Source organism: Rhinatrema bivittatum, chromosome 11 (genome assembly GCF_901001135.1).
Source record: "Rhinatrema bivittatum chromosome 11, aRhiBiv1.1, whole genome shotgun sequence".
NCBI classification, from domain to species: domain Eukaryota; kingdom Metazoa; phylum Chordata; class Amphibia; order Gymnophiona; family Rhinatrematidae; genus Rhinatrema; species Rhinatrema bivittatum.
The window spans coordinates 30,068,648-30,083,095 of NC_042625.1; the positions used below are offsets into that span (position 1 = coordinate 30,068,648).

The 14,448-nt window shown below is 51.2% G+C and overlaps 1 protein-coding gene across 1 annotated transcript in view; it reads left to right on the forward strand.

Moving 5' to 3' along the window:
- LOC115100985 (acetyl-CoA carboxylase 2-like) overlaps window positions 1–14,448 on the forward strand; it is a 982,255-nt gene that overhangs the window by 534,911 nt on the left and 432,896 nt on the right. The window contains 1 exon segment of the mRNA XM_029620121.1: window positions 5,974–6,111. Coding sequence (XP_029475981.1) covers window positions 5,974–6,111 — 138 coding nt within the window.

The following is a 14,448-nucleotide window of genomic DNA, read 5'->3' on the forward strand; positions in this document are numbered from 1 at the left end:
ACTCTAATAAAGAAGGGGCCCAGGGGAAAATTTCCAGGAGTTTGGGCTTTGTTTCGGTGACCTGGATCCGGAGCAGACCCTCAAACAGAGCGCAGCCATTGAGGGTGATGACCCTAAGGAGCTGAGCCCGCTTATCCCTGTGGTTTGGAGGAGTTGGGCATAGAGGTTCCTCTGCAGGATTCAGTGCTGGACCCCGGAGTCATGGTTGGCCTCCGGGGTCCAGCAAAGTCTTTCCCTTTCCATAGTTCAGTCAGTGCTCTCCTGTTCCAGGAATGGGATTCTCCGAATACCGGTTTGAAGGTCAGCAGGGCGATGGACAGATGGACAGATTGTATCAGTTACCAGAGGAGGCGCTCAACCTTCTCAAGGTTACCAAGGTGGATGCCGCAGTTTCCGCGGTCACTAAGAAGACAACCATTCCAGTCCCTGGAGCAGCAGCTCTAAAGGATCTTCAGGACAGGAAACTGGAGGTACACCTCAAGTAGAATTTTGAGGTGTTGGCCCTTGGCTGCTATGTGTAGCATTTTCATGTCGCGAGCCGGTCTTCGCTGGGTTCAACAGCTCCAATGCGACAAGTCTTTGTCGGAGTCTGAGGCACTACAGGCGGAACAGCTGGAGGTCGTCGTGGCTTATGGTGCTGATGCCTTGTATGAACTTTGCAGATCCTCTTTATGGATTATGATGTCAGCAGTTTCAGCCAGGCACCTCCTCTGGTTGAGGAATTGGTTGGCTGATGTTTCCTCCAAAACACAGTTGGGATCTTTGCCCTTTAAGGGGAAATTGCTCTTCGGCAAGGACCTTGAGGAAATGATCAAGTCTCTAAGAGAATATAGTCCATAAGTTACCGGAGGACAGGCCAAAAGGCAAGAGCTTCCCATCCTCTCGTTCCCGCTTCAAAGGAAATCGAAGATTCCGAGGGCCCAGACCCTCAGGTCCAGCTCTGAGACAAGTCTCCAGTCACCAACAATCCTAGTCTCAGTCCTTTTGAGGTCATTGGCCTGGCAGAGATGGCCCTTCCCAGGGAGGAAGTAGCACCAAGTCTTCCCAATGAGGCGAGGCTAGTCCACTCTTCAGTCCCACGGATAGGAGGACGCCTGTTTCTATTTTATGAGGAGTGGACCAAGATCTCATTGGACCAGTGAGTGAAAAGACACGGTTACGCTTTAGAGTTTGTTCGGCCGCCAGGAGACCGATTTCTGATGTCCCCATGCTTGTACCGGGAAAAGGTACTCGCAGTAAGGGCCCGACGTCTGCGTCAGTTAGGAGCCATTGTCCCCGTCCCCCCAGACGAACAAAGAACAGGTCGCTACTCCATCTATTTCATCATTCCCAAGAAGGAGAGCATATTTTGCCCCATCCTAGATTTGAAAAGGGTAAACATGGCTCTAAAGGTTCCTCGGTTCCAAATGGAGACCCTATGTTCCGAGATTGCGGCGGTACACAAAAGGGAGCATCTGGCCTCTCTGGTTTTGACCGAGGCTTACCTGCACATCGGAATCAGATCGGATCACCAGAGATATCGGAGTTCATGATTCTGGGAGAGCTCTTCCAGTTTTGTGTTCTCCCCTTTGGACTGCCTACGGAGCCAAGGACTTTCACCAAGGCTCTCCGAAGGGAGGGTGTTTCTGGTTCATCCCTATCTGGACGATTGATTTATCTGGGCAAAGTCAGAATCCCTTTGCCGGAGTGCAGTGGAATTAGCTCTCTGGCATCTCCAATTGCTTGGGTGGATTGTCAGTCTGGCCAAGAGTTATCTGGTTCTTCCCAGAGTTTAGAATTCATGGGGGCTCTTTTCAACATGAAGGCGGGGAAAGTGTTCTTTACTGAGGAGTGGATTTCCAAGCTACAGGCTCAAGTTCGAGGATTGTTGGACAAGCGAGTTCCCAAGGTTTCTGATTACTTACAAGTGCTCGGATCTATGGCTTCTACTTGGAGTTGGTTCCATGGGCCTTTGCTCACATGAGGCCTCTGCAATCAGCCTTACTGTCTCATTGGGACCCGTTGTCGGAGCATTATCAGCTACTTCTCCTTCTCCCGGAGTCTGTGCATTCAAGTTTTTCATGGTGTTTTCACCGGGGCAAGTTAAGCCGGGGTATGGATCTCAAAATCCCTTTCTGGACGATCGTTACCACCGATGCCAGTCTCTTTGGCTGGGGTGCGGTATGCCTGTGTCACAGTGCTAGGTTGCTGGTCTCCGGAGGAAGCTTCCTGGTCCATCAATCATCTATAGACCAGGGCAGTACATTTGGACCTGTTGGCGTTTCTCCCCTTGGTGAAGGGTTGGCTGGTGAGGGTCTTGTCAGGCAATGCGACAACAGTGGCTTATATCAATCACCAGGGGTATTAAAAGAGCCATTCAGTGGCACAGGACGCCTGGCTTTTGGTAGATTGGGCAGAACAGCATCTAGAGCAGCCTTGCACATAGCAGGCTTGGTCAATGTGCAAACAGATTTTCTAAATCGCCAACAGCTGCACTCCAGGGAGTGGGAACTGTCTGAAGAGGCCATGTCCCTCGATCGTCGTTGGTGGGGGACCCCATGCATAGACTTGATGGCGACCTTCCGAAATTCCAAGGCACCGCATTTCTTCATTCGACGACGAGAAAGAGGAACAGAGGGAGTATGTGCCTTAGTTCTGCCTTGGCCAAGGGACGTCCTGTTTTATGTGTTTCCTCCTTGGCCTTTGGTGGGTAAGATTCTACGGAGAATAGAGATTCATCTGGGCAAAGTAATTCTAATGGCGCCAGAGTGGTCGAGACATCCATGGTTCGCAGTCTTGGTCAACCTAGCAGTGGATGGTCCTTTGCCGCTCGCCCACCTGCCAAATCTGCATCAGGGACCCGTTTGTGTAGATCAGGCAGATCGATTCTGTCTAGCGGCTTGGCTTTTGAAAGGCAGCGTTTGAAAGACAAAGGTTAATCAGACGGAGTCATTGCTACTCTCTTGCAGTTTAGGAAAACCTTCACTTCTCTGGCCTATGCGAGGGTGTGGAGAGTTTTTGATTCCTGGTGTTCCTGTCAGCGGGTGGACCCTAGGCGAGTGACTGTGAGACATGTTTTGGCCTTCCTTCAAGATGGTATGGTCAAAGGGCTGTCCTTTAATTCCCTTAAGGTTCAGGTGGTAGCGTTAGGATGTCTTCAAGGCAAGGGTCATGGATTATCACTTTTGGCTCATCCGGACATGATGCATTTTCTTCGGGGCGTGAAGCATTTGCGCCCTCCTGTCCGGAAGCCGTGCCCATTCTGGAACCTTAATGTGGTCTTAAGGAGCCCTCCTTCAAGCCTCTGCGGCATGTGACTATTAAGGATCTGACTTTGAAAGTGGTCTTTTTGGTGGCTGTCTGCTTGGCACGTAAAATTTCTGAGCTCCAAACTCTTTCCTGGAGGGAGACTTTGAGAATCTCGGACGAGGAGTTTCCTTGTGGACTGTACCTTCCTTTTTATTCAAGGTGGTGTCCTGCTTCTACGTAAATCAATCCGAGGAACTCCCATCCTTCTCAAGCTTAGATCCTAGAGATTTTACGTAAACTAGAGATTTACATCAATTGGAGGTCACTAATAGTTTCCGCATGTCAGGCCACCTTTTTGTGTTTTAGAGCGTTGCCAAGAAAGGGCATAAAGCGTCAAAAGCAAGGTGGTTGAAAGAGGATATTAATTCAGCATATATTTGTCAGGGTCGCCCAGTTCTGGAAGGGCTACAGGCACATTCTACTTGTTCTCAGGCAGCCTCTTGGGCTGAGTGTCAGTCTCTCCTCAGGAGATCTGCAGAGCGGCTACTTGGAAGTCGTTGCACACTTTTGCCAGACATTATCGTTTGGATGTCCAGGCCCTGGGGGCCAGGAATTTTGGTGAGAATGTGCTGCAAGTGGGACTCTCTCATTCCTACCCTACTTAGAGATGCTTTGGTACATCCCAGGAGTCTGGACTGATCTGGGTACATACCAGGAAAGGAAAATTGGTTCTTACCTGCTAATTTCCGTTCCTGTAGTACCACAGATCTGTCCAGAGTCCCGTCCTTGGTTGGCAAAGGATAGGGGGAGAGTTTGCTCGATTTGTTGCTCTGTTTTCTGTATCTTATCTGAAGGGCACAGGTTTTGCTCATCCCACACATTTGGGTGTGAGGGTGCTTTGTTATTTACTCTTGGGGGAATTCTGCGCACAAAAACTTAAAATTCTGCAAACTTTATATTGGTCAAAATAGCACAATTTACATGACAGTAATTACATTTTAAATTAATACAGAAAAAAGTTATGACTTAGAGATGAAGAATTTTAAATATTTTGAGCAGAATTTCCCTAGAAATTCACTGAAGAGTGTCCCTTCCACTTGCTCTCCCTACTCCCCTGGCCACTTTGCCCTCTGAGGCCCCAACTCCTCCACCTGCCAGTATCTCTCCCCTCCACCTCTAGGCTCAACCCCTTCCACTCTGTCGCCAGTCCCAGAGTTTGACCCCTTCACACAGACTCTGTCTCACACATACACAATCCCTTCACACAGGCTAGCACCCTCACATACACATGATCCCTTTTTTATACACACGAGCTCCCAATCTCTCACACACATACACACACCTTCACAATCTCCTCATATAGGCTCCCTCTCTCTGAAACCTACACTCAAGCATCCCCCTCCCCGCTCTCTTACCTCCCGTGCTCTCTCTCACCCTCCCCACTCTCACACCCCTCTCCTCTCACACACATACTCACACGCACACACACATATATATTCTCTCTCACCGGGGCCTTTATCTTTGCTGCGAGCAGAGCACACTCCATTTGCAGCACACGAGGGCCTTCCATTTTTGCCGTAGTAGCACAGAATTCTCCCTGGACTAGTTACTGAATGTTCTTAAGGTTATCCTCTTGCCCCTGCTCATTTGGGGGGAGTATGCCTGGTTTAGTTCTTTCTTCTCTGGTTTGTATACAGATTAATACTGAGGGACTGCAGGTGGCACCTCGTGTTAAGTGTCAGTAAAACTTCCTCTGTCTCCCATCTGCTGGAGGGGAGGCAAAACCCAGGAGTCTGGACTGATCTGTGGTACTACAGGAACGAAAATTAGGTAAGAACCAGTTTTCCTGTTTATGAACAGTAACACCAGTTTTCAAGGTGACAACCCTAGTTACTATTCTAAGATGCATTTTAGCATTCCTTATTTCAATGAATACTTAATTATTGCCCAGTGAATTATATGTGCCATTTAATATTAGGGCAAGAGTCTTACCAAAATGTGTTTAAGGAAGTGCCTTTGATGCAGGTGGGTTAGAAGTCCGTACCTTTTTAATTTTCTAAGGTGGAATATCAACTTTTTTTGTCTAGGATAGTATGAAGAATACTATTTTGCAGGTTTGCAGTGTCACCTATGATATATCTTGTGTTATATACATTGTGTTAAATACAAAGGCACAAGGATAGATGTGTTTTACTTTCCACTCTTGCTCATTTTGTGTTAATGTGCACCAGACAGGTATTCTAGTAAAATAAATAGATTGTAGAAGCATAATTCTGTGTATGTCAATTGCTACCAAAATGTCAGTAGTGACTTTACCACGGGAGAAAGCCAGTTGTATTTTAACATCTTATATAAAAATCTAGAAAAATGGGATGCTCTTCTTTTTTTTTTTCTTTTTTTTTTTACTGCATGGGTATGTTGTTTTGTCCTTAATAATAATTTATTTTAAGAAAGATTTGTTGCAGCAGAATGTGGCTGCTACAGTTGTTCACTGTATGGAAATTACCAAGAGGGGCAAGACTTCTAATCTTATATCCTGCCCTTTTAGTCCCTTCAGACCTCCCAGTGTAGCTTACAACAAAAATATAATTTCATAAATACATACTTTCCCATAACTAAGTGGGTGGTCATGGGGAAAGTGCTGAGATCTCAGCCTGAGTAAATGATAGTTCTGATGTAATCACATTATAAGAAAGCATGTGCAAGTCTTGTTAACCTTGCTGTCTGTGTTATTACCTGATATAGAATGTCTATACCCATCAGTGCATCACACCTCGAGTTAAATCGCCAGAGCACTGAGCTGTTCATGGACAGCGCTTTCTCCCCACAGTGCCAGAGGATGGGCGCCATGGTTGCATTTGACAAGTTCGAGGACTTCACCAGGTATAGAAGATGAAATGTAATGCAGTCCTTATGGTCATTTGCTTTTATGCACACGAAAATTCCAGTCCACATGTCTTTCAAAGAAATTCTTCCTTATGTCATAAAATGTAGAACTTATTTTTATTTATGTTCCAGTGGTTCATAGTTTGTTCATAACAATATGGATACACCTAGCAACCAGATGGGATTGGAGAGTAGGATTCCCTGTTCGTACCCAGATAAGTCCAGACTGTGGGTTATATCCCCATTCCAGCAGATGGAGGCAGAAGAAAAAACTTGTGAGACGCTCGGAATTACCCATGAGCACCCTCTGCGTCCCATCAGTATTCTTCTGTCTCCAGCAGATGAAGTTTGTTGATCCTGCGGCTCCCACCTAAATTGATATTCCCTGTACGTACCTGGATCAGTCCAGACAGTGGGTTATGTCCCCAATCCAGCAGATGGAGTCAGCACAAGCTTTGAGGGGGCGTATCCATATATACTACTACCCCCTCTGCAGGAGTTCAGTATCTTCTGACTCCAGCAGATGCGAGTAGGGGAATCAGGCTTCCCCTCCTTTTCCTTTTTCTTCACTTTCTTGCTTGATTATGGCTTGTTGTTGGCTTTTTCTGTGGATCAAGTTTGTATCAAGTTTGTATTAAGTTTAAAAAAAAATAAATAAATAAATAATAAGGCAGAGTTCTTTCAACTTCTGGGGAGTGGCTTATCTTCCTTGTCTCTTCTCTGCGGCCTTGCTGTTTATTTCTCGTTGCAGCCAGGGGTAAGTTTGTTTTTCCTTTGTAGTTTTTTTTTTTTTTTTTTTCCTTCACAGCTCAGCCCCCGGTGCCCGCGAAAGCCGGTGGAGCCGGCCTCTTCGCTCTTTACTCCCTCACCCGCGGCCATTTTACAGCTCCTCATGGGCTGCTGAGCCATTTAGGGAAAGATGTCTGGGGCGGGTCGTGTGGCCGGGAAGGCCCCCCCGCGGCACCCTCCTCTATTTTCGGACAGCGGGCAGTGCGGGCCGACCGGGCCCCCCCGCAGCGGCGCTTTTGTGCGCGTGACCCCCCCCGTGGCTTTTTCTTTTCTCCTACAGCGATCCTGATGCTGCGGCCATCCCGCTGTGCGGCCTGTGGAGACCCGGGGTCTCGGATTTCCCGGGAGGGCATCTGTGCACGATGCCTTCCCAGGGGGGAAGGTACCTCACAGTCCCTGACTGATTTCTCTTTTTTGCCCGGGCGGCGCGGGCCGGCCACTCCGCCATTTTTGGCGGGAACGGCGGCCATTTTACATTCTGAGCGCCCTGAGGCGCAGGCCACGAGGGAGAACGGATCCCTGGAGGACTCTACCAGCGGGGGTGTTCCCCCGATTTTGGTGCAGGAACCAAGCACCCAGAGCCAGGGAGCAGGAACCACGCCGCCCCCGAAGCGCACCCGAGCAGGCCGGGGTTCTCTCCGGAGTTTATCCTGCTCATGCATACCGCTTATCTGCAGGGGCTGGAAGCACCTGTGGGACCCCCCCTCCTAAGATCCCTCGGATGTCGCCCTCGACGCCGGCCCCCCCCTGACCCTCCGGGAGTGGGGGCCTCCCGCCTTCCTACCCGGGTCCGATCCATGCCCGCGGCAGTGGGGGCGGTGTCAGACCCAGCGGGACATGGACTTGACCTCCCGGACAGGGGACAAGGGGACGGCACGCAGGAGGGGGATGATCCGCGTACCCTACGCCTCTTCCAGAGGGAAGAGCTGGACGACCTCATCCCGCAGATCATCCAAGAATTAGATTTGGACCCGCCACCAGACCCGCCTGCCCCAGTAGCTCCCGCTGTCGTCACTTCTTCAAGGAAGGGAGATCCTGTCCTGGCGGCACTCCGGCCGAGGGCTCGGACTTTTCCCATTCATGACTCGTTTTTACAACTTCTCACCAGGGAATGGGACACCCCGGAGGCCTCCCTGAAGAGCAGCCGGGCTATGGAAAAGCTGTACCCGCTCCCCGAAGATTTTCTGGACCTCATCAAGGTCCCAAAGGTGGACTCCGCAGTGTCGGCGGTCACGAAGAGGACGACTATCCCAGTGACGGGAGGTGCGGCGTTGCGGGACACACAGGATCGTAAGTTGGAAGTTTTCCTTAAGCGGGTTTTCGAGGTCTCCGCTCTGGGTATGCGGGCGGTGATGTGCAGTTCGCTTGCCCAGCGGGCTAGTCTCCTTTGGGTGCAACAACTCCTCACGTCTCAGAACCTGCCGTCCGATGAGGCTGCCCAGGCAGATCGGCTAGAAGCCGCAGTGGCGTATGGGGCGGACGCCTCGTACAACCTTTTTCGGGTCCTCGCAAGATCCATGGTTTCGGTAGTGGCAGCACGACGACTACTGTGGCTACGCAATTGGGCGGCTGATACGTCCTCTAAGTCGAGTCTGGGCTCTCTTCCCTTCAGGGGCAAGTTCCTCTTCGGGGAGGATTTGGACCAGATCATCAAGTCCCTGGGGGAGAACGCTGTTCATCGGCTGCCGGAGGATAGGTTTCGACCATCCAGAGCATTTTCTTCTTCTCGGACCAGAGCCAGAGCGCAACGGCGCTACAGGGGATACAGACAGGCGGGCTCCCGGTCATCCGCCCCCAGGTCTCAGCCCTGGTCGCGCTCCTTTCGCGGGCGTCGGCCCACACGCACTACTCCCGGAACCGGGAACCCCTATACCAAGTCTTCACAATGATGCCAGTCTCGCCCACTCCCCTGGACCGACTAACGTATTTCTACGCGGAGTGGGCACGGATCACCTCGGACCAGTGGGTCCTGGATACCATAAAACACGGCTACGCATTGGAATTTGTCCGCCCCCCCGCAGGGAAGGTTCATCTTTTCCCCCTGTGGCTCGGACCTCAAGAGAGGAGCGGTGCAGCTAACTCTGGACAGACTCCGGGAGATAGGCGCTATTGCGCCCGTGCCCTTCGGAGAGGTGGGCTCGGGCCACTATTCCATCTATTTCGTCGTACCAAAGAAGGACGGTTCCTTCCGGCCTATCCTAGACCTCAAGGAAGTCAACAAATCCCTACAGTCGTTCGGTTCCGCATGGAAACGCTCCGGTCAGTGATTGCGGCGGTGCATCGGGGGGAGTTCCTCGCCTCCCTGGACTTAACGGAGGCCTACCTGCACATTCCCATCCGCCCGGACCACCACCGTTTCCTTCGTTTCAAAATTCTGGACCAGCATTTTCAGTTCACGGCTCTCCCGTTCGGATTGGCGACGGCGCCGCGCACCTTCACCAAGATCATGGTAGTCGTGGCGGCGGCTCTCCGGAAGGAGGGCATCCTGGTTCATCCTTATCTGGACGATTGACTCCTCCGGGCGAAGTCATTCGATCATGGACGCTCAGCGGTGACTCGAGTAGTACGGTTTCTACATTCCCTGGGATGGGTAGTGAACTTCTCCAAGAGCTCCCTCATGCCCTCGCAACGCTTGGGTTTTTTTTGGGGGCGACCTTCGACACCCTACTGGGCAAAGTTTTTCTGCGCCAGGACAAAGCTCAATCCTTGCGGGATCACACACGACGGTTCTCTGCGTCACCAGAGCCCACCTCCTGGGACTACCTGCAAATCCTGGGAGTGATAGGGTCCACCATCGACCTTGTACCTTGGGCTTTCGCGCACCTCAGGACCTTACAGTGGGCGCTCCTCTCCCGTTGGAAACCAGTATCGCAGGACTACCAGATGATACTCCCGCTCCCGCAGAATGCCAGGGACAGTCTGGGCTGGTGGTTGGATCCGCCGAACCTGGCCCGTGGCGTGTCCCTCAGTCTGCCAAATTGGGTGGTGGTGACCACCGATGCCAGTCTAGCAGGCTGGGGTGCAGTCTGAGATCGAAGCGCCACGCAGGGGGCGTGGTCCACGGTGGAGGCGAAGTGGTCAATCAACCGTCTGGAAACCAGAGTGGTCCGGCTAGCTCTGCGACATTTCCTCCCGCTTCTTTGGAACCGGGAAGTCAGAATCCTATCGGACAACGCTACCACCGTGGCCTACATCAACTGACAAGGAGGCATGCGCAGCCCGCAGGTCGCGCTCGAGGCGGCGCTGCTGATGCAATGGGCAGAGCGTCATCTCGTCCGGCTAGCGGCCTCGCACATGGCTGGTGTGGACAACGTCCAGGCGGACTTCCTCAGTCGTCAACTGCTGGACCCCGGAGAGTGGTCTCTCTCCGACAAAGCGATGCAACTTCTCGTCCATCGGTGGGGGACCCCCACTTGGATCTGATGGCGTCCGCTCTCAACGTCAAGGCTCCACGCTTCTTCAGTCGCCGGAGAGAGCGCGGCGCAGAGGGAGTGGATGCCCTGGTCCTCCCGTGGCCGCCACATCTTCTGCTCTACGCTTTTCCACCATGGCCCTTGGTGGGCAGGATGCTCCGCAGAATAGAAAGCCATCAGGGGACCGTGGTTTTCGTCGCCCCAGAATGGCCCAGGCGACCCTGGTTTGCGGACCTGCTACAGCTGGTGATCGACGGGCCAATCAGGCTGGGGCACCTCCCCCAGCTTCTACATCAGGGCCCGGAATTTTTCGAGCAGGCAGAACTCTTCTGTCTTGCGGCCTGGCTTTTGAGAGGCGCCGCCTCCGGCGTCGGGGCTACCCGGAGGCGGTAGTATCCACGCTATTGCGGGCATGAAAGACATCGACGTCGGCGGCCTATGTTCGAGTCTGGAATGTGTTCGAGCTGTGATGTACCAGCCAGGCCACGAGACCCGCTAAGGCTTCTGTACCTCAGATCCTTCAGTTTCTACAGGCGGGGGTGGAAAAAGGGCTCGCCTATAATTCACTATGGGTTTAGGTGGCCGCCCTTGGTTCACTGTTGAGCGATGGGGGCTCTCTTCTACAGTATCCTGACATTGCTCGTTTTCTCAAGGGTGTCAAGCATATGCGTCCTCCGTTACGGGACCCTTGTCCCTCCTGGAGTCTTAACCTTGTGCTTCGCTCCCTGTCGGGACCACCGTTCGAGCCGCTGCGCAATGCAACGATAAAGGATCTCACTCTCAAGACTGTATTTCTTGTGGCCATCTGTTCCGCTCGACGCATCTCGGAGCTGCAGGCTCTGTCGTGTAGAGAGCCCTATCTCCGTTTCTCCGACTCTGGAGTTTCGCTTCGCACCGTTCCCTCCTTCCTTCCAAAGGTGGTTTCTGCATTCCATGTGAACCAGACGGTGGAGTTGCCGTCCTTCTCTTCCTCAGAGCCGAAGTCTCTCCGTCTCTTGAATGTCAAGCGCACTCTGCGCCTCTATCTGGAGGCTACAAATGAGTTCCGGACCTCTGACCATCTCTTCGTACTCTGGGCCGGTCCTAAGAAGGGGTCTCAGGCCTCAAAGACTACCATTGCCAGATGGCTGAAGGCCGGCATTGCTGCTTCCTACATTGGGGCGGGTCGGACTCCCCCACCCGGAATCGTAGCGCATTCTACACATTCTCAGGCGGCTTCCTGGGCAGAGGTTCGCTCGGTATCCTCGCAGGAAATTTGTAGGGCAGCCACCTGGAAATCGTTACACACGTTCTCGAGGCACTATCGTCTGCACCTCGCCTCTTCGGTCTCTGGACACTTTGGCGAGCAGGTTCTCCGAGCAGGCCTCGCAGGACCCCACCCGATTTAGGGAAGCTTGGGTACATCCCACTGTCTGGACTGATCCAGGTACGTACAGGGAAAAGAAAATTATTACTTACCTGCTAATTTTCGTTCCTGTAGTACCATGGATCAGTCCAGACGCCCACCGCGTTTGGGTTCTTGATCCTGCTCAGCTCTGCGCTACTTCTTGCTCGCAGTGTTCTGTGTCTTCACAGTCGTTTCTTTTCGCTGTTTTCCACAGCTCCCTACAAGTTGGTAGGATGTTTGCAGTTACTTGTTGCGGTTACAATTGTTTTCATTATCTGTTTCCACAAACTTGATCCTTCGGGGGTTTCTACTCTGGCTTTGATATACTCGATACTGAACTCCTGCAGAGGGGGTAGTAGTATATATGGATACGCCCCCTCAAAGCTTGTGCTGACTCCATCTGCTGGATTGGGGACACAACCCACTGTCTGGACTGATCCATGGTACTACAGGAACGAAAATTAGCAGGTAAGTAATAATTTTCTTATCTTTTTCAGGGAAAGTTAGAATATTATTTTCTCTTTGTTTCTTTCTCTCTCTCTCTTTTTTCTTTTGAATGGATCAAGTTTAAAAAAAACCCAAAACTTCAGTTTTCTCAGAACAGTATTAGGCTAAGTTGGCCTTTCAGGTTATTTTTGACTGCTTTGCATTTGTATCTGGCCTTGAGAATAGACTGCTTTGCATCTGTATCTGGCCTTGAGAATAGTTTCTTATTCTCAGGTAGGTGTTTGTTTTTCTTTTCTTTTACTCTGTTCCTGGCTCTTAGGGGTGCAAGCTGGTAGTCCAGCTGCTCCCTCTATCTGAATACCGGCTCACCCGAGAGGCGCCATTATCCCAGGACAAGCAGGATGATAGTCCTCACATATGGGTGACATCATCAGATGGAGCCCTGATACAGAAAACTTCTGTCAAAAGTTTCTAGAAACTTTTGGCTGGCACACTGAGCCAACTGAGCATGCCCAGCATGCCATGATATTCTCAGCCACAGGGGTCTCCCTTCAGTCTCTTTTTTTCCGCCTTGCTGTAAGTATAGCATATTAGGAGCTCTGGGAATCTTTTTCCTCAGGGAAGAAAATATTTTCTGTCACAAAATAATTGTCATCGGGTCTCCCTTCGACATAGTATCAGTGAGTACATTTTTGGAGTCATTATCGACCGATTCCGGTCACCCTCACTAACTGTATCCACTGGTCATCGACCTTCACTTGGCCTAACTTTCTAACATGGCCTCCGGATTAAAAAAATGTCCAGATTGTAACCACACTATGTTGATTACCGACCAACACAATGTTTGTGTTTTGTGCCTGGGATCAGGCCACGATGTCCGGGCTTGTTCAGCTTGTGCCCAGATGAAACCAAAGGGCAGGCATGCCCGATTGGACAAGATGGAGGAGTTGTTTAAGAAAATCACCCCATCGTCATCGTCAACATCGTCTCCAATAAGAATATCTCCCTCTGTTGCAAAATATCGAGGAGAAAAGAGGACCGGTGACCGTCCGTCACCGACTCCATCGGTGTCCTCCATAGCGTCTTCCTCGGCATCTAAGGAACATCGAGAAAAAAGATGCCATAGACATCGTTCCACTGAACCATCGGATGGAACGGCATAGCCATCGACATCGAAGGACATTGAGACGATGCCCAAGCGAGTCCGGGTACTGGAACCAGCACGCCCTACAGTACCCGAGGAACCGAGGTGCTCTCCACCAGGCTCGGAGTTACAATGCCACCACGCTCATCGTGGAAGTGCCAGTAGCTCCAGTCTTACCTTCCCCAGTGACAGTGGACCCAGTCCCAGTTTCCAGGGAAGAGGTGACTTCCATTGTCCAGCAGGCCATTGTCGAGGCTTTTCGAAACTTCCAGCCTCCTTCCATACCACCGGTACAGACACCGACTTCGGCATCGACATCGGATCCGTCGATATTTCAGCCTTTGCTGAACAAAATCAATGCCTTGATTGGTATATTTCCTCCACTGGCGCCGACGACACCGGTGCCTCCGGTGCAACCATGGACTTCATCGGTGCCTGAGCATCCACCGGTGACTCCTTCCATTCCGATTCCAGGTTCATCGGAGGAAGATGACAGGGACTCGGATTCCGTCCCAGGGCCATCGGGCCTTCACCATCATCGAATACCGGCAAAACCATCGATGCCAGTAAAAGATCCCTCGATGCCAATGTGTCCTGGTCCATCGGGTGATACCCGACATCGGTTCCCATCGCTGCCATCGAGACTCATTGATTCTCCATCGATGCCTTCATTACCTCCTATGCTGCCAAAGCAGATTCCATCAAAATCTGCTTTTAAAACAAAGCATCATCTACAACAAAACCAGATGATCCTGAATCACCTTATCATCCTCAATATACTCCTTGGAAGGACGTGGATACTGATACTGAGTCAGAAGAATTACCGTCTGAGCCTTCTCCACCAGAGTCCCCTCCTGAAGACTTGTCATTCACAAACTTCATGAAGGAAATGGTGGACACAATTCCTTTCGAATTACTAACAGAGGACACAAGGCTCTAGAAGTCCTTTAATTCGTTGATGCACCGAAGGAGGTAATGGCAATACCAATCCACGAAGTCCTGTTGAAACTCCAGCATAGGACGTGGGAAGATCCTTGCTCAGTACAAGCTGTAAAAAGAAGAACAGATGCCACATACCTGATGCAACATACTCCAGGTTTCCAAAAGCCCCAATTGCCTCATCACTCTGTGGTCATTGAATTAGCTCAGAAAAA